Source organism: Pituophis catenifer, unplaced genomic scaffold (assembly GCF_029215685.1).
Source record: "Pituophis catenifer annectens isolate HBS135680 unplaced genomic scaffold, rPitCat1.0.hap2 SCAF_2, whole genome shotgun sequence".
In the NCBI taxonomy this organism is placed as follows: Eukaryota; Metazoa; Chordata; class Lepidosauria; order Squamata; family Colubridae; genus Pituophis; species Pituophis catenifer.
The window spans coordinates 86,963,201-86,983,577 of NW_027256882.1; the positions used below are offsets into that span (position 1 = coordinate 86,963,201).

General features: G+C 40.5%; 1 protein-coding gene across 1 annotated transcript; it reads right to left on the reverse strand.

Moving 5' to 3' along the window:
• Positions 1-3,174: 3,174 nt before the first annotated feature.
• On the reverse strand, positions 3,175-18,894 carry GNAT1 (G protein subunit alpha transducin 1). The gene is made up of 8 exons (XM_070933742.1): positions 18,789-18,894; positions 13,330-13,372; positions 11,926-12,067; positions 11,132-11,289; positions 10,367-10,495; positions 6,802-6,931; positions 5,945-6,098; positions 3,175-3,365 (listed from the first exon to the last, which is right to left on the reverse strand). Exons 1-8 carry the CDS (start codon positions 18,892-18,894, stop codon positions 3,175-3,177), a joined length of 1,053 nt encoding a protein of 350 aa, XP_070789843.1.
• Positions 18,895-20,377: the final 1,483 nt, after the last annotated feature.

Here is a 20,377-nt window from a genome sequence, read left to right on the forward strand (position 1 = left end):
CCATCTTTTACTCTATATGTTTGGTCCTGCTAAAGAATTTTGTGGCCTGGGTGAGTGCTTGTTTTTTTCTGAAATATGTAAACATGAGCAGAATGTCCCATAAGGTTGAAAGGGAAAATATAAATTATGAATAATAATTAAATACAGAAAAAGGGAGATGTGTTATAATCTTCAAATATGGTTTTTCCTTAAATACATACAGTGACGTATTTCAACATTTCAGTTCCAATATTTGAGGGGCTGCCACAAGAAAGAGGGGGTTCAAGCTATTCTCCAAAGCACCTGAAGGCAGGACAAGAAGCGATGGATGGAAACTAATCAAGAAGAGAACCAACCAGAACTAAGAAATGACAGTTCTGACAAAACAATTAATCAGTGGGACAATTTGCCTCCAGAAGTTGTGGTTGCTCCAACACTGGAGATTATTCACAACATATTGGACAGCCATTTGTCTGAAATGATATAGGGTTTCCTGCTTGTTAAGGGGGTTGGACTAGAAGACCACCAAGGTCCCTTCCCACTCTGTTATTCTATGGTATATGTTCCTCCTTCGGTTTATAATCTAGATAGACAGATCAAAAGATTTGTGTTGTAAGGAAATACTGAAGAAAGAACAGAAACCTCTGGTCTTCCCACATGCTGCAGTGATTGGCCCTTGAATTTCTGCCAGGGCATCCAGCATGTTGGCTGCCTCTCCTTGCTTGAACTAGTAGGAGGCATTAAGAGAAATGTCCTTGCTTTTCTTGTTTCTTGTTTTCAAGAAAAGCATTCGGTCAGAGATTTTAACCTGAAAATACCAAAAATCAAACATAAGGCAATATACCAGGATTGTTCCTACTGTACCTTTATGGAATTGTCCATGATGCACACATAATTTGGTGAGAGGTAAAGGAAGACTTTAAAAAAAAAGATTCTGTAATAATGCATTTTATCAGATGTTCTGGAAGATGAAACAAAACAAATGTATGAATTTTTCAGCAATATGCTTATCATCCAAGTTTTCTTGGATGGTGCAAGTATTACAATCTTTATTAAACAGCTGTAATACCCAAATTGAAATATACACACTGATACAGAAATATTTGAAATAGTATGCTGAATGCATACAGTATTATCTGACGTTATTTGAATGCAACACATAAGCCATATATAACACTTGTAGCTTGGTCTAGTTGTTTGTACATATTTTTCATAATGTTCACAATGCAAACAGTCATTTTTACTTATTTTCTGCATTCAATTTGCACTTAATAATGGAGGACCTATTACAGTACAGCAAAAAGAAAATTGGGACCACAGATGAGTTTGCCAGTAGCAAAATAATATTAAGTGACTTGACCAATACCTTCCAAGATGAAGGGTCAAATTCATGACTAACAAGTGGAAGCTACCATAAACCTCAGTTACCTGTATGTAACAAATAGTTACACACACACACACACACACCCTCTTTAGTTGCCATGTGTTGGGGATGACCATCACCAGATTTGAGGAGGCTTCTATTTGATCTTCATCAGGCAGCCTTCTGACTGGCAAGTCTGGTCTCATTACTACTCCTTTCTGTTGTGAACAGATTGAGCAAGTTTGTCACAGAAGCTCCCAAGTGTGCAAAACTAGAAGAAAAATGGGTCCAAAATACAATGCATAGTTTCGATAATCGCCATGTTTCCACTCATTCAGAGAAAGCGGTGTCGTTAACGAAAAATCAAGGGTGAACAAGGAAGAAGACATTAGCAGAATTAGCCAGTATCAGCAAGCAGGTTCATTGTTGAGGCAAGGCCACACATGCTAACAGCTTTTATCCCTTAGAGGCACAGCTGTGGTTCAGATACTGGAAGAAAGAATTTGCTGGCATGCTTTTCCTGCTGAAAAATGAAGAAATGTCAAAATGCAAGCATACCACAGTTGGGAAACCTCTAGTAGCAGATTTTTCTAATGGAAAAAAAAAAAAAGATTGGTAAGCTAAACATGAGTTGTATAGCCCAATTCCTGGGATGGAACAAGTATTTTTTCTTGACTCTGGATAATTATTTCAGATAGTATGAATTTGCAGAGAAAAAAAAACCCTCTAATGTGGGAATTATTGCCCTTTTACTTAGCTGAATTGACAATGCTGATTTGAATCGAGATAAGCAGGAATGTCTGTAGAAAGGGTGTATTACATAGTCAGGAGGACTGAGATCCTACAGTCTGGCTTCATTTTGGCTCCATACGTTGTATTCTTTAAGTCCCTCTACCTTCTGTGAACATCAGAGGAGGTCAGCTGGATCAAGGCATTTAATTCTGAGTCTGCTTGACATTGTTGTTCATACAATGCCTTGAAGAAGACCACAAGCAGAGCTAGAAGTCATAGATTTCTGCGGAAACGTTCAGAACAAGCTGCAAACTCTTTGATTGTGCAGGTCCTACCTACTGTAAATCTCTGTGGCAATCCCTCAATGCCAATAATTTCTTTCACTCTAATCACAGGGGTCTGTAATTTTTCATTGCAGTTTTAATAATGCCCAACTGACCCAAAATTTCACCCCTGAAATTCAGTGGCAAATTGCTTAATTTCATTTACCAGGGTTTCCTTTTTACCCCTTTTAAACATGAGATGCCCAAGCTAGACAGCTGTCATCTAGCTGTTCTGAATTTACAATAAAAAGCAACAGACTTTCCAGGTTTCAAAAAATCCCTAAAAGGCCTGAAAATTCCAAACCCAGTGTTTCCACTGGTATTAGACATTACATCACTGTTGCAGTGTTTGCAGAAGAGAATAACAGCTGGAATATATATTTCCAAGAACTGGGAAATTTACCTTTTTTGCTTCTCCCAAATAAACTGGGAGAGCCCTTATTGCAACTTGCCATTTGATTATATTTGATAAGGCTCAATTTGGATATCTTGAAGGTTCCCCATTATCCTATATATGCACTTAGATAAAAACCTGGCTTGAACATTGGCCTCCACACACACACCCCTTGTTTCCCCCCCCCCAAAACCTGTCTGAAGGGTTCTTGACACTTTTACAGAAATTTTGTACAACTTTAATTGGCTTAAATATATATGTTGCTTCAATGAACAGGGTTTTTATTCAAGGTAAGTCCCCCTCATCTTGCCTTCCATATCTACCCACCCATCTGATCTTGCCTTGCCAGAGCCAACCAAGTTAGGAAAAACAAACACTTGCAATCAGAAGAGGCCACAATCCTTCAGATTTTCCTTGATGATGATGTCAGTGACAGCATCAAAGACAAACTTGACATTTTCTGTGTCTGTGGCACAGGTCATATGTGAGTAGATTTCCTTCACATCCCTTCTCATATTCAATTCCAGGAATTGGACTTTGATATAGGCACCTGCATCTTCATATGTATTGGTCCCTGCAGAGAGATGGGTGGTAACAAAGGAATAGCTTCACCTATAGAGTAACACGAGCCCTCTTGGCTCAGAATATTGTTCCTTTGTCCAGAATGAGACAAAACGTCATATTGAGGAAATGATACCAATCCAGGGGTGAAATCCAGCAGGTTCTGACAGGTTCTAGAGAACCAGTAGCAGAACTTTTGAGCAGTTTGGAGAACTGGTAGTGGAAATTTTGAGTAGTTCAGAGAACCGGCAAATACCACCTCTGGCTGGCCCCAGAGTGGGGTTGGAATGGAGATTTTGTCTTATCCTTCCCCTGGAGTGGGGAGGAAAAGGGGATTTTGCAGTATCCTTCCCCTGGAGTGGGGTGGGAATGGAGATTTTGCAGTATCCTTCCCCTGCCATGCCCACCAAGCGACACCCACCAAGCTATGCCACGCCCACCAAGCCATGCCCACAGAACTGGTAGTAAAAGAATTTGGATTTCACAATTGTACCAATCTATACTAAGCAGAATCTTAGTACACTGAACATTGCAGTTGTTGAGAAGTGTTTGGTATTCATTGCTGAATGGTCAACTACATTGTACAGAGCTTCCCTCCCAGGGAATAGTCTACCCTTGATAATAAAATTTTGCCTATTTTATTGATCGTCACCCTCTGACATCACTTATCTCTGAATGCTTGCAGAGTAGGCATTCTGGAAGTATGATTGACTTGACCAAGCACATGGGGCGTCTACTGCCCTTTTAGTGATTGAAAAACCTCTCAACACAGTTTACTAACTTTTTGAGAAGATTCGTTGGGTCAATTGCCCAACACTCTTAGCAACTTTGCACTCCCCATTACGTTGTCTTTTCTTCCAGGATTGGAACAACTGAGAAGAAAGGCATCTCTGCAACAATAACATGGGCACCTCCTCTCAAAGATGGTTAAATTTACACTGTAAAACAACAAATACTGAACACACAAATGTGTTCCTAGAAGAAACAGCCGATAATAACAAAATTCTGGTTTACGTGGCAGAAAAGTATGCCCTATTTCACAGAGGACTGAGGCCCTCTAGTGTTTTATTTTTCAAAACAAATGTCTTGTAATAAAGTAATGTCCTGTCCTCATGATCATGTGGGCGACAGCAAAAGAAATAGAAGATAACTTGCCTTTTCCACCCAAAATTGTTTGTAGTAAGACCAAGAAACCAAATGCAAAGGTTTGAATTACTTTGGATGACATGAACAAAACTAATCGCCCTGTCATTTATAGGGTTGTCAAAATTCAGCTGCATCCATCCAAACAAGTATATCTTTGTATAGAAAGTCAACAAGTTAACAAGGATAGGTGTGAATACAAGAGGGGAGTGAGAAATCATTCTCACTGATTTAGGCCCAGTATAATGCTGACCATATAATAGAATAGTTGGAAAGGACCTTGGAGGTCTTCCCAGAGTATATTAAGAGTAGCTGGTGTTCAGGGCACTATTTTCTCCTCCCCACAGAGAGAACCTGTGCAGATAAAGATGGAAGAACGAGACTATAGTTGATGATAATTAAAGTTCATTTTTATTGCTGATTTCTTTCCTGGTCATGGAACATGATAATTTCCTGTCTGGCTTTATCTAAATCAGCCTTCCCTAAACTGGCATCAGCCAGATGTGGTGTACTACAACTTCCATCGGTCCCTGTCAGCATAGCTGTTGCCCAGCAAACCAATGGAAATTATGATCCAAACATCTGAAGGAAATTAATCCAGTAGGGCAGCGCTAAGGACCTGTTCCTTTCTCTTTGGAATCTTAATGATTCCAAAAAGAATCATTTGGCATTTTAGAATGCCAAAACCAGATACCATCCTTTAGGCAGTCAGGTTTTAGCCTGATGACCTATATAATATTTTTTGTTACTTTCCATGTTACCTAGTGTGACGTTTATATGTTCCTACATCACTGTACAATTGACTGGAAGTGTAAGACTCTACTTCCAAGTACGTCCTTTCCTTGAGGAGCCCTGCACAGACGCACATCCCAAAAATGCTCCTTCTGAAGCCTCCAGCCTTGCAATCCTGTGCAGGGAAGGTGGAGGTTTTCTCCGAAGCTGCGGCAGAGCGTTGCACTGGGAGATCCCTGCAGGTAACATTTCTGAAATGTTAACTTTTAACACCTCCCTCTGCGCTTCTTTGGCACAAGGAAATGACGATTGGCAGGAAAATGGGGGGGGACCTGTGGGGAGTTCGGGGAGTTGAAATCCCCGAAAGTCTTAAAAAGGCCAAGCGGCTGGCCATGCTGCTGTTGGCCTCGCGTGGGCACTTCGCTTTCCTGGCAGTGCTGCTCTCGGCCACCCTGCTGGACTGCTCCTGCCTGGGGTATTGAAAGCCAGGGCGTGCCAAGAGCTAGGCCTGTTTTAGCGGGTAAGCAGGCAGTGGGATGGAGAGGGTGGGGCCAGCAGTAGCTGCGTTCTCATTCCAGTCAGCCCCCGCACTCACCGCCTCCTGCACATCAAAAAAAATAAGACCTCCCCAAAAATAAGCCCGAGTGCTTATTTTCAAGCCCAAAAGAAAATAAGACCTTGTCCACACAAGCATGCATGCTGCTGACTGGAACTCACCTTCATAATCTGGGAAGCAGATGCTGAGGTGGGCCTTTTTGATCTTTTCCTGGAAAACATCTTTCTTATTGAGGAAAAGAACAATGGAAGTGGTGGCAAAGTATCGGTGATTGCAGATGCTGTTGAAGAGGTGCAAGCTCTCGTGCATGCGATTCTGAAACAAGAAACGAAAAGCCCAGGGTGCTTTTGGTTCTCCTTATTCAGTTCAGCTACGTTTCAGCAACTAAAGATGTGCACACAAAACAAACAACTTTTCCCTAAAACCCTTATTAGGAACAGAAATTTTATTTTGGGACGAATCTGATAAAACTTTCCTAAATTAAAGATGATTTCCTTACTGCCTGTGGTGGGATTCCTATGAAAGTAGAAAAGCAAATGAATTGTGTGTGTGTGTGTGTGTGTGTGTGTGTGCCACAATTGTCAATTGATCCCTATGATTTTTATTTTAGCTGAGTTGTGTATAGTCCCCACCCTTCTCCATTATCTACAGCTCATAGAATGGCATGAAACTTGTGAAACTTACCTTCAGGTTATAGCAATCTCCTTTTCAGAAGTAAAGAATAAAGTAGTATTTCAGAAGTATTTCAGAATTAAAAAAACCTTGCCCCTTTAAATCTTGATTGAAAAATGTGTAATATCTTGAATAGAATAGAATAAAATAGAATAGAATAGAATAGAATAGAATAGAATAGAATAGAATAGAATAGAATAACAGAGTTGGAAGGGACCTTGGAGGTCTTCTAGTCCAACCCCCTGCTTAGGCAGGAAACCCTATACCACTTCAGAGAAATGGTTATCCAATCTCTTTCATTTGCTATAATCAGAAGAGTTGGAAGATAACTTTGGATGCTCCTTACCACTTCATCATCTTCCACCAGGACCATATCATAGGCGCTGAGAGCAGCAATGAAGATGATGCAGGTGACGCCTTCAAAGCAGTGGATCCACTTCTTGCGTTCTGAGCGCTGGCCTCCGACATCAAACATCCTGCCAGGAAGTTGAGGAATTGGTGTGATCAAGAATTTTAAAAGAAATGCTTTAATTTCATATTTTTATTTAATTCACAATAGAGTAGTCCTCCCATAATGATCGGTTACTTAGCGATTGTTCAAAGTTATAACAAACACTTCCCCTCCAAAGCTACTTATGACCCAGTTCTGGAATTCCAATGGTCACTCACTCACTCACACACACACTCACATGACTGCATTTTGGCCACTTGGCAACCTACTCGCCTCTATTGATGGTTGCAGCATTCCACCATCATGAGATCTCAATTTAGGGTGTTTTTTTCCAGTTTGATCTTTTTTGCCAGTTTCTGGCAAAAGCACCCATAGAAATGAGTGTATTTGCTTAATATGGCATTTGCTTTACAACTACAGTGGCATTTGCTTTATGACCACCGCATTGACATAGTGACCTCCCTCAAAAATGTAAAATCGGCTCAGTCATGTAGCTGCCTTAACTTATGACTGGCATGGTGTAACATGGAAATTCCAGGCTCCATTACAGGCATAAGCTGAGCAGTACTTGTACCTGTTTTGAATATTAGAAACAGAATAGCCTAAAATAATAGAAACCTCAATTTGTCCATTTCTTTTAATTCAGTTCAGACTTCAAAACATACATACCCAAATATCCATATTAAAGAAAATATTTCACTTATTGTGGAAAAGTCTTAAAAGTTATGTTAGGAAGAATGCATGGAAAAGCGCATTTCTTCTTATGTTGATGTTTTAAAGGCAAATTTACATCCAGCACAGAAACAGACCGCAACGAAGACAATATTGGCAGAAGAGAAATTGACTAAACAGAAGTGGACAGAACCAGAATTGTGACTTGTGAATACTTTACTGCACTTCTCATGATGAACTGGCTCTCCCACTTCAGCGCTATTCACAAAAGAATTATACCAGAATGCTTCAAGTTTATATTTTCAGAGAAGAAGCAACATTATCTGTCTGGCAGGATTTAAAGCTGCAGGGCCAATAATAGTTTTGCAGAGAAAATAAGTCCTGCCATTTAATTAAGAAAATCAAGGCGGCTCACTCAAGGACAGATGTGAAAAAGCAAGTTGTCTGAAGGAATTGTAGAAAACCAATTGAGAAAGAATTTAAAGGGATGACAGGTAAAGGGGGTTAGAAATGATGAGTGTGGGGCAGAGTAAGCAGTAATCTGAAATGCAGGCTCAGAAAATAAAGAGCACTGGAGTGTATCAGTCATATTTCCAAAACTAAGCTAACCGTAGGAGGGTAATGTATTATAGGAACACACACACATACAAAAAAGATTCACGAACTACGAAACCAACGCTGATATTACATTTGAACCAAAATAGATCAGGCAGGGGTTACATTAATCCAGTATTTCTCAACCTTGGCAACTTTAAGACGGGTGGACTTCAGCTCTCAGAATTCCTATGATGGGAGTTGAAATTCACCCATCTTAAAGTTGCCAAGGCTGAGAAACACTGGGTTAATCTCATTTAGTCAATCCTATTACCTGTCTACCTGATGGAGAAGTAACTGAAGATGCTACTGGTAGGACTCTCCTTCAGGACTCCTGGGGATTTCATGCACTTCCTGGAGCAAGCCTCCCTAAAATGGTGACTTTTATCCCAGTCACTGAACTGGTATGCTTTCACAACCACTAGTGAAAACTTGGACTGGGTTAAGCATATGGTGAGCCCAGGAAGAGGAAGTAGAAATAAGAGGAAAGGGAACCAACTCTCACATAGAATCTAGAGGCAGACAATGTGCAAGTAGGTAGGAAGGAAGTGGTCAAGTAATGGGGATTTGGAAAGCTGGGAACTGTGGACCAAGACTGATTGGGCAGAAAGATCTGGCAAGGAATTTCTTCATTGGGCGCTGGAACAACTTTGCATATTTCACTGTCAACTCTGACAGCCAAGGAAAAGGTCAAAGGCGAGAGATTAACAACCTGCAAGTTCTTTGACTACCCTTTTTCATAGTAGTTCAGGTCAGGAGTTGTATTTTCCCAGCTGCTGCTTTCAGCTACAACCTGGGATGAACTGCAAAAGTATCTCTCTTTTTAAATAAGATCTTGAAATAGAATTCTGTATTTTATCAATTTAATTGAAATAGAAAAATAAGGAAATGCAAGCTACACATATGGGGGGAAAAAGAGTCATTAGGAAAAGCCCCATCAAGTTGTACGAACAAGAAGTGAAGGGCTATTGAAGAAAATAATAAAATGCCTTTGAAAATCTCTTTATTCAGATGGAAGTTTGGTTATTTGAAACCTGCATCAGTAGGGGGCAGTGCATCCTCACAAAAATAAAAAGTGGTTTTCTTAAACTTTCATACTCCTTCCTGGATAAGTGCACATGAGGTATTTCAGACAATGCAGATATGATCAGTTTTTCATCGTCATCGTTGTCCTTCTCTTCTTTCCTGTTCACTAGCTGTTCTAGATTATCAGATTACTTCTAGTCTTCAGTGTTGATTTCTGTCTGTTTCCAGGGCTCGGTGTGAAAGATTAATGTATATGATCTGAATTTCAGATACTATGCTCTGAGAAGACACATTCCCTCCGGTTTTTTAAATTGTTACTATTTTTTTTTCTTATGTTAAAAGTGGAAATTTATGTTCCATCTTTTCTTCTGGAGTTCAAGGAGATCTTTATCCCCAACAAAAATGTGAATGGCCTAAGTGAATGGCTGGCCCAAAAATCACTCAGTGAATTTCCATGGGATGAATTATATCAACCATTTTTCTTTACTATAGAAGCCTTTAGCAAAGACTTTCTTGCATCCTAACCCATCACAAAACAGAATTTCTGATTCATCTCACATGCCAATAGAAATGGTGACCAGGAGGAGAGACTGCAGCTCCAGCCATGATACATACAAATCACATATATCCACACCCACTTAGCCTTTTATCTTCTATTGTCCAGTGAACAATTTTGAACATTGAAAATCTTAAAAAACCATTTTCTGACTTATTGAAAGTAAGGCTATTAGACTCAGATGATGATCTGCTTATTGGTGGATCACTGCTTAGGACAGTGATTGCGAACCTTTTCAACACTGAGTGCCGAAAATGGAGTGTGCACAGCACCAGGTGCTGAAAAGGGAGCACTTTGTGCACACGCTTGTCAGGGTCACAACCAGGAAGCTGCCCAGGGGGCATGTGCGTGCCAGATAAGGTACTTCCGGTTTTCAGCAAGTCTTCCGGTTTCTGGCACACATGCGCATGCACTGATCAGCTGGCCAGCAAGCATGCTCACACCGGAAAATGGAAGACCAGTTTTTCTGGTTTCCAGCACTGCTCCATGCACAAAGGCCAGCTGATCATCACGTGCGCATGTGCATCAGAAACCCAGAAGAGGAATGGGCGATGCTGTGTGTGCCAGGCGACATGGCTCCGTTTGCCATCACAGGCTTAGGACATACAATACCTGAAGTGAAGATCCTTGAAGGAAAACTGGGTTTCAATGATCCCGGTGGTCTTAACTCTAGAGCGGAGAACATCCTGCTCTGTGGGAACATATCCAGGAGTTACCAACCGTGCCATGTCATTCAGGTAACTGCAGACATAGAAATATAGTTCTATAATGTAATTGATGCAGAAAAAACTTGGATCTTTCAGCTTTGCTCTCTAAGATATTAGATAAACTGTGGGATTTTGAAATATCGGGCCTCTTTTTTTCTTGAAGAAAAGTGGGGTCTGAAAGAAACAGAGTTTTTAGGGAGAATATTCGGATAAGATCACTTTTGGCAAGGAGGCCAGAGAATCCCAGGAAACATTTCTCTTCCCCTCACACCCACTCAGAGAAACAATCCAGTTAAGGTCCTCTGTACATCTTATATGGGTTCCTAGAAGGAAGGAGATGGTACACATTGCCTACTGCAGTGGTTGAAAGTTGCCACTTTGGCTATAAAACTACTCTCCTCTGACTCTGTATTCCATTACATCTGCCTGTAGTGTGGGAACAATCTTTCTCTTTCCACCTGAGGCAGATATATAGGAATTCAGCTGGTTAAGAAAGGGCCTAAGCAAGCATCAGGCCTGAATAAAATGTGAAAAGAGACATATGCCCCATCTACATCTAGTATCTTCCATTGTAACTAAGCCATGCTGGGAATCATCCTGAACACGCATAATAATCCCCCGATCCAAACTATGACCTCCATTTCAAAGTTTCTAAGTCAAGATCTCCTACTAGCCAGCCGAGTCATTCAACTGGAACTCTGAGGCTCTATCGAAGCAGGCCTGGATGCCCGTATCTTTCCAGAGTCGGTCAATGATGTCAGACATCTCCTTAGGCATGGTGCCCTCTTCAATAGTATCCGCTAAGTGCAGCAACATGCGGGAATCATCCTACAATTGAGACAGAAGATGAAGTTCAATCAATGAGACTTTCCTGAGAGATGGAGAGGGAGGGGGAAAGGGATTCTCACTGAAAAGAGTAATCTGGGCAAAAAGAGTTAGAATGATGATTGCTTTGAGCTTTGAGTTTCTCTGACCTGCATTCTTTTTGCTATCTTTGGAATTAATTTCTCTGGATCTTTGTATCATCCCAATTCTCCAAATCGCATTAACTGTCCATTCCCCATTCCCCATTTCCATTTCCTTTAATTTTTATCAGCCATTTTTGTTGTGGAAGATAATTTTTAATAATGCTTTAACTTTGAATGATTGTTTTATACTTTTATAATAATAGTTTTTATATATTTATTATGACTAGAGCAGAGGTCTTCAAACTTGGCAGCTTTAAGACTTGTGGACTTCAACTCCCAGAACTCTTTCCAGAGTCGGTCAATGATGTCAGACATCTCCTTAGGCATGGTGCCCTGGAATTCTGGGAGTTGAAGTCCACAAGTCTTAAAGCTGCCAAGTTTGAAGACCTCTGGACGAAAGTCACTTCTGGTGAGATGAGCTGTCATATAAGTTTGATAAATAAATAAAAGCCCAAGAATAACGAGATATGAACATAACCATTCCTCATTGACCAACCTGTCTGGCTGGGTCTCCATATTGGATGTTCAGGATACCCATTGCCCTCACTATGGACAGCATGGACTGCAGGGTGTTGCTGTAGATAATGGAGATGAATTCCAAGCACTCTTCTAAAGAATAACCATCTTTATGGATAATTCTATGGAATATAACAACAGAAAATCAATCCAGAAGTTCTCAGGAATATTAGATGTTGGCTGGGGAATTTTGGGAGTTGAAATCCATAGATCTTAAAGTTGCCAAGATTAAAAATCACTGCACTAAGTAAGTATATCTGAGGAACTCTGAACAAAATGCAACTGTCTCTTTTTCCTCTCCCAATTCCTCGGGCAAATTACTTGTTTTAGAGAGACCTAGCTTCTCATTCATTTTTCCTTGAATGTTTTATTATAACTACCTCCAGATTTCTTTTTCTGTTATCAAGGGAGATTGCAATCCCAAGATTCTCAAGAATGGAATTCCATTAGATACTTTGTAAATCTAATTCACACATAATGCTAAATTTGAATGCTAGTACACGGGATTTGTTTGCTTTTGCTTTAACACAAGGTGTGATACCAACTTTTCTCCTATAATCAATCATGGCTTTTCATTGGGATGGGCTTATATAACACAGGAGGCCCAAAAGCAACCAATTGCACGAGGGCTTTATGGTGTGAGAATCTTTTGAATTACATCTTTAACAGATATATTTCTTGATTGCATACATAGTTGGTGTTTTTGATGTATACCCAACACTTTTTATATATGCACCTAAAAACATAGTATGCAAAAATAAAGGCTTCTTTAAATAATGGTAAATGATGAATGATTACATGGGGACATCACATACAGTTTTGTATAGCATTTATTTCCTACTGTAGCTTATAGCCCTATGTGGTATAGCTACAGCTAAGCATTAATATATCTTGATCATCCTCATATTTTAAAGTACAATCAAACTCAGTTTAGTGTTGCAACTTATTGGATAGACCTAGAATAAATAAGAATATAAGGTGGCTGTTGGGATATTGGTACATTTTCAATTTCCTCAAACATGAAGCATATAGAGGAAATATACAGAGAGCAAGGATGCCATCACCTTACACACTATTGTGGTTTCCCCTCCCCCCTCCCCGGATTAGGGGAAGAGATTTCCAAGCAAAGCAGTTACACACCAGTCTTACTTTTGAAGGATGCCAATGGTATTGATACAGGCCTCATTTGCATTGCTATAAAATTAATAAAATCTTGCTAGAGGCTACTTATTTTATGGAATCCATTTTATTCATTTAGTAAAACAATCTTTTAAAATAAGTTGGGTAGACAGATTCAACACTTCCTATGAGAAAGACTTCTTATGGATAGAATTTGACAATTGCAATGGCAAGAATGTCTGGGAATTGTTGGAAGAAGACTTACTTCATTTGCTTGACTATGGTGCTTTTCCCCGATTCTCCAGCTCCTGGTGGAACAAAAAATAAAAAGAGACTAAACTCAGGGGTGAAATCCAGCAGGTTCTGACAGGTTCTGGAGAACTGGTAGCGGAAATTTGGAGTAGTTCGGAGAGCCGGCAAATACTACCTCTGGCTGGCCCCAGAGTGGGGTGGTAATGGCGATTTTAGAGTAGCCTTCCCCTGGAGTAGGGAGGGAATGGAGATTTTGCAGTATCCTTCCCCTGCCACGCCCACCAAGCCACACCATGCCCATCAAGCCACGCCCACAGAACCGGTAGTAAAAGAAAATTGGATTTCACCACTGACTAAACTGTATTTGTTCCCAATTCCCAATGCTTTCTATATGGCACCAAATTCAAATTAACATCAGACTTTCGTAGTCTTAGATTTGTTCTGAATTTTAAAAAATTGGTCTTCCCAAAAAATCCTCGATGGACTCTCCTCAATAATTTTGCACTTTGTTTTAAGAATGTGGTGCCCAAGAATGGGGAGAGAAATGTTAATGGATCAGATCAATTGCCTCCATTAACATACATAGAGGTTTGAGTTGAGAACTGGCAATTCTGAGAGAGAGGGGGAGGGAGGGAGGGAAGGCATTAGGGAGGGAGGGAGAGAGAGAGAGAGAGAGAGAGAGAGAAAGAGGGAGAGAGAGAGAGATCATTTGTTTTCTTCTTCAAGTTGCTCTGAAGCTAGTCCTCTTGCTGTAGCATTCATAATGGTCAAGTACTCATATTAAAAGCACAGTGCATATTAAATATACTCCCTTTTCTGCAGAACATCCTAAATCATCAGCTGAGTCTGCAAATTCTCATGTAGCAGCATTCCTAACACTCCCACACTGCAGCTTGATCTCTCCTTCCAGGTTGCATCTTTTTTTTTTTTTTTTAATTTGATTTATATGCCGCCCTTCTCCGGAGACTCAGGGCGGCTTACAATGCGTTAAGCAATAGCCTTCATACTTTTGTATATTTATACAAAGTCAGCTTATTGCCCCCACAAACTGGGTCCTCATTTAACCTACCTTAGAAAGGATGGAAGGCTGAGTCAACCTTGAGCCTGGGGAGATTCGAACTTGCAGTAATTGCAGGCAGCTGAATGTTAATAACAGGCTATTAGCCAGCTGCACCACCAGGCCCCTTTTCCATCCTGGACCTTCTGATCTAGCCTACATTTGGTTCTTCAAACGGCAATTTTTTTTTCTGTCAATACTCTGGGTTTTTTCTCTTATTGGGAGAGGAATCCCTACCAGATATTTTGCTGCAAAAAAGAAAGTAGCTATCGCCTTCCACTTTCTCCAGTTAAGCTCTTTGTTGTTCAACCTTTCCCTCCCTGCTTGCGGCAGAGAGAGAAAAACACACTCAGTTCTACTTTCAAACTCCATTTTTCCACTTCTGCTTTTTTGTCACAGTCTTGTGGCCGACTGGATCAATGCTTCCATCTGTCTCTTCCCCACCCTCTTTTTTTGTAGGTCTTTTACACTCTCCTAAGTTACATTTCATTTGTGCCTCATTACACTTTAGAAAAATAAGGCCTTTTCGTTTAGACATCTTTAAACTCTTACCTGGTTTCCCATTTAACCAAAACACCACCTTATTTTGCTTCTTAATCCCTATGTTGTATTTATTTTGACCCTGTCTGTGGAGATTGTAATCTCGCTGATTTCTTTTTTAAAACAGCAGCAGTTTTATAATAAATTCATTACAGATTCAACCATTTTGCAATTGGATTCAAATGATTTTTCAACTACTGGGCAAGCTCAATCTGTCAGCATCTGATTTTTAACTCTACTAATTACTCCTAAACTTGAATTGCAACTACTATCATATCACTCATTAATTTTAAATACTTACAGTGAGCATTAAACCATTTTGATGTGGTGGTTAAGATCCAGGATTGGAAGTGGAAAGATTCAGATTCAATTTAGTGTATTTATTTTCCTATTTCCTCAGCCAAATCTAACTCACTGGGTGGTTATTATAGGCTTCTTTCAGCAGCCAACAGTATATTATAAGAATTCCATTTGGGAAGAGGGCTTAAATCTAGCATGGACATTTTTTTCAGATAGTTCAGATAGCATTTCATACCAGCCTTATGTGCAAATCTTTCCAATATTCCACACTGATGTCAGCTTCACCTAATCTTTGACCTAGTATGGAGATTCCCTCTTTCCTACTGGCTTCATATTTGATCAAACTATCTTAATTCTTTTCTATCTTCAAACTTTGGCAGCTGGGTTAGGAAATACAATGTGTTGGTTTTGTTTTTTTAAAAAAATTATTAAATAGTTTTCCTCATTTTATATCACAATTTCGATTTTTACAGTGCTCCGGTATCAATATATCTCCTAAGTACATACAAATTATTTTCATTATTCTTCCTTTCCTTTTGTATACATATCTATTCTATACAATGCATCAATATTGCAATTACATACCTATATATATTACCCTTTATTGTCACATCTTAATTTACTTTTACATTCTTATTCTTTGCTTCTATGCTCTAACCAGTTATACCATGTGTCCCAAAACAAATAGTATTCCGTTTCATCTCTTTATTTTATTTCCATTGTTAGCCTGTGCATCTCCGCACATTCTAACACTCTTTTTTTTCACCATCTACACACAATACTGGAAAAACGATAGTACTCCCTCTGATGAAATGGTGATTTAAAAAAGGAAATACAATGTGTTAAAGAAGGAAAAAAGCAAAAGCAAAATATTTCATATATGATATTTCTAAAAAGTTAACTTGAGCTAAAGACATGCTGGCCTTTTGACCTAATTTAAGTCCTTCCTTCCTTCCTTCCTTCCTTCCTTCCTTCCTTCCTTCCTTCCTTCCTTCCTTCCTTCCTTCCTTCCTCCCTCCCTCCCTCCCTCCCTCCCTCCCTCCCTCCCTCCCTCCCTCTGCCCCCCAAAGGTTGTCTTTAAATGCTAAAGAACTTCTCTTTAGGACTTTTCCATCTTATATTGCAACAAGAGATCTGTGCAGGATTACCATCACCAAAGGTGTCAGCATAAAATGGTCTAAGTCAGCCTTGGTCACCTTTCCAGGAGAGCTAATAAGATAATGAGATCTGGGCCATAGGCCAGCTTATCCTCAGTGCTTCCTAGAAAAAGGGCAGCTCTAGCATACAAAGTTATGAAAACATCGCAGCTGAGGATGGGAAACAGAAGCATGCTGTCTCTTATCATGTACTGTGCGGAAGGCATAGGCTTATGGCAGTCTGGAATTCCAATCCCAACATCTGAATGGTCCAGTCAGACCAGAGAAGACTGAAGAACATTTCCCACAGGCCAGCCCTTCATTTAACCCCCTTAATAATGTGGGAAAAGGAAGTACATCAGCTGCACTAATTTGTGGGTTGGCTGGTATTGCCGATGAGAATGTTCATCAATATTCTGGAACAAAGTTGCTGAAAAAAATACAGCTATGGCTCTCTTGGAGGTTATGGGAATGAGCCAATAATAGCATGCTCTTCTGTAATTTTTAAATGCATCTTTCTCTGACAAAGAACCATTTCACAATGCCCGTTGTGTTTCCGCCTTTTCCTTATATTTCACTTGCAGCAATTGTTTGTATGCCTGTGCAACTCAGTGCAGTGTTACCAAAAAAAGAGGAGCTGCTCAAAAGTAAATGTAGACCCAAGTTGTTTTAGATATTATATCCTGCTTTAATTTGGCATACTCTTTTAGCTCTACTGCCTGGGAATTCTTGAAAATCTAATCTGAACACATCTACAGAACATGTGGTTTGGGAAAGCTGAGCTAACTAACCCTGAGCTAACTTACTAGCTTAGTAAGCCTTGCCAAGAATACAAGAGAAGGTAACCGTCCTTACAGTTCTTCAGTCCATCCTTCTCTTCATCTGCGCAAAAGTAGGGTACAGCTTCTATATTTAAAACAGAGGATCTAGCAGAACTAGGTCTTGAAGGAGCAAGGATCCAGGGAGATTTAAATGCATAGCCCCCAAATGATAAAGGAAATCAACATCAACATGCAGCAGGAGCTGGTATGAGGTGCCTTAAGCTTCCCTCAGAATAAACAATGTCTCAGCAGATGTACCTAGAATTTCTTTAAGTTCCCATTTCTCTAAAATGTGCAGGTATCTTTTCCTCTGATGTTTGTCTCATAAGTGAAGGGTAAGGCAGGCCCCCACTCTCCTGGCCTTCTGGGAAGATGTAAGAACATGGCTCTGCAGCCTTGTTTGGGATTGAGAATAGGACAGAATTATAGGGCTGGAAGGGAACTTGGATGTTTGCTAGTCCAACTCCCTGCCCATGGCAGGAGACCTTATATTATCTCAGACAAATAGTTGTCCAAACGTTTCTCGAAAACCTCCAGTGATGGAGCATCCACCACTCAGGGTGGCAAGTTGCTTTGTTGGTTAATTGTTCTTACTGTCAGGAAGTTTCTTCTTTGTTCCAGGTTGGATCTCTCTTAAATGAGATTCCATCCACTGTCTTACTTTCAGGAGCTTTGGACAATAAGTTGACCCCCACCTCTCTGTAGCAGCTTCTCATGTACTGAAAGACAACTATCATATCACCCCTAATTCTTCTCTTTATTAGGCTAGACATACCGAGCTCCCTTAACTGTTCTTTGTAGGATGCAGACTCCTTATCATCTTCGTTGCTCTTCTCTGCACTCTTTCTAGGGATTCAGCATCTTCTCTGTATTTTAGTGATCAGAAATGGATGAGGTATTCCAGGTGTGGCCTCACTAATGCAGTATAAAGCAGCACTGTAATTTCTCATAATCTTGAAACTATCCCTCTGTTGATGCATCCTAGGATGCATCAGCTTTTTTGGCAGCTGCAGCACATCGCTCACTCGTACTTAAGTGGTGGCCCACTAGGACACCTGGAGCCCACTCACAGTCAATATTGTTGACCCAGGTACCACTATTCTACACCATGCATTTGGCTTTGCACAGGACTGCATGCTTACATAGGAGCATGCAGCTGTGGGGCTAGTTAGCACCTGAAAGATCTCCTCCCACCTTTTAATTATCTTTCATATTGATTTTTAATTCATTTTTGCCTTTTTAAATTTTATATACTGTTTTTATGGTTTGCTATTTTATCTGTACACCACCCAGAGTCCCTCCGTGAGGGAGAGGGGCGATTTTAAAATTTGATAAATAAATACAGTATAATAGAGATAAATCTTCATAGGACTTGGATTAAAGCTTTGCCTTTTCATGAGTTCCTAATGTTGTTGTCCACTCTGCAAGTACAGAAGATGGGACAGAAGACCTTCTGGGTTATGATTGCTCTGCTTCTGAATGAAATGCACACTGCTTTCCTTCCACCCAGGCATGCAAGTGAATGAGATGCTGTAGGAAAAGGGGGGGAAAACTCCTTGATAGTGCCTCCCACAATGTGGACTAGGTCACTGTGACTTTTTTTGGAGAAGTTACTTACCAAGAAGCAACAGCTTAACTGTCCTGGCATCCTTCTCGGCATCTTCCTTGAGTTTTTTTTCCAGCTCCCGAGAATGCTTTTCCTCCACACTCGCACCTGAACCCATCACCCAGTTGGTTTTTTTTTTGGTTTTTTTTTGCCTTCAGTCAGTGAAAGGGGATTCCCAGCAAAGCCTTGGGAGGAGGCTCCAGTGCTTTCCTGTTGGAGATGCCTTCTTCTCTAACCCAGCCTTAAGTCAAGACAGATTCTTCCTTGTCTCTTGAGCGTCTTCAGTGCCTACTGGTGCTCCCTCCTTGAGCCAATAACAGCCACTTTCTGGCTTAGAGGGATTTTGCTGAAGTGGGAATCAGGTGTTCTGAAGCACCCAATGTGGAGCAAGGGCAACTGAAGAAGGGCCACATAGAGACAGCCCCAAGGTTTTCCCCAGGCTCTAATCTTGTGCTCAGTAGCTTAAAGGCATTTCTGAGATAATGCTCCTTCAATCCCCACACATGCTGAACTCAGCAGTTTCCATGTTTTCATCTGCTCTTGACCTGGACAAGCATCTGGAGAAGGAATACTCCTTCCTCCAAGCTCTGCCTTCTCCTGCCATGCTAATTGCATCGGACAATGCACCAATGGGTCTGTTGTGGCTGGTTCATGTGCTTTGATCTCACTCCAGGGTAAATGGGTAAATTATATTAATTATGGTTAATTAATTATGGTTTGAAATATCAAATGGTTGACATCCCCCCTCCAATGTCAAAAATAATAACACCTCTTGGAGAAAAGGTGTGGGGAGCAAGAAACATAGAAAGAGAGGCTGGCTAATAAAGCTACTAATTCTATCATATCCATATTAATAGCTAATTAATAGTTTTTCATGTGGTTTGTAATGTTGAATGTGGATTTGCATTTGTCTGTGCATATGCATCCCTAAGAGTGGTATGATGGAATCACCTGCTGAAGCAGAGGGGCCCTTCTAAGGTGAGTAAAAAATCATTCTAGCCTGGAGTCAGTTGGTGGGAGCAAACATCTGAGCAAAAACCCTGAAGTCCATATCTGCCATTTCCCAAGGGAAGGCAGACACTCTGGCAAGATTCTTATAAAATAGGCAATCAGAAATAAAGTATCTACTTGGGCCTATTCACGAGCAGTACTGGTTGCTTGCACCTGACAAATGGGAATCTGGCCTAAGCAATGATTTGCAAAGGAGGGGTTGTAGAACAGGAGACATATTTAAATAGAGGCAGCCAGGACCTAGCTCTAAGTTAACTGTATCCTGCCAGGAAAAGACTGTAGAGAGCAAGTGCTCTGTGCATGTATGGCTAGGAACTAAGGGCAGAGGGAAGTCTCCCGAGATGAGCAATCTTATAGCAAAATCCACAAATAAATAAAGAGGGGATGCAGAGTAAACAGTGAATTCTCCATCAACATCCCATTGCTCTTTGAAGATAGAGAGTTGGGAAGTGCTGAACAGGAAGTTCCACTGAAGTCACACTCCCAACACAAATTAGGTTGTTGCTATTTGCAAAAATAAGAGGGGAAACGGTGTCCATTGACTATACATAGCCATAACCAAGTTGGGAAGTGAAGTCCCTGATCCAAAT

Bases quoted from the DNA above. Each gene is read 5' to 3' on its own strand.
- GNAT1 (XM_070933742.1), bottom strand. From the start codon at position 18,894: ATGGGTTCAGGTGCGAGTGTGGAGGAAAAGCATTCTCGGGAGCTGGAA. The intron at 6,099-6,801 runs GTAAGGAGCATC...TTCTTGTTTCAG, and splicing joins TGGTGGAAGATGATGAAGTG to AATCGCATGCACGAGAGCTT. The intron at 3,366-5,944 runs GTGAGTTCCAGT...ATCTCTCTGCAG, and splicing joins CTGCTTCCCAGATTATGAAG to GGACCAATACATATGAAGAT.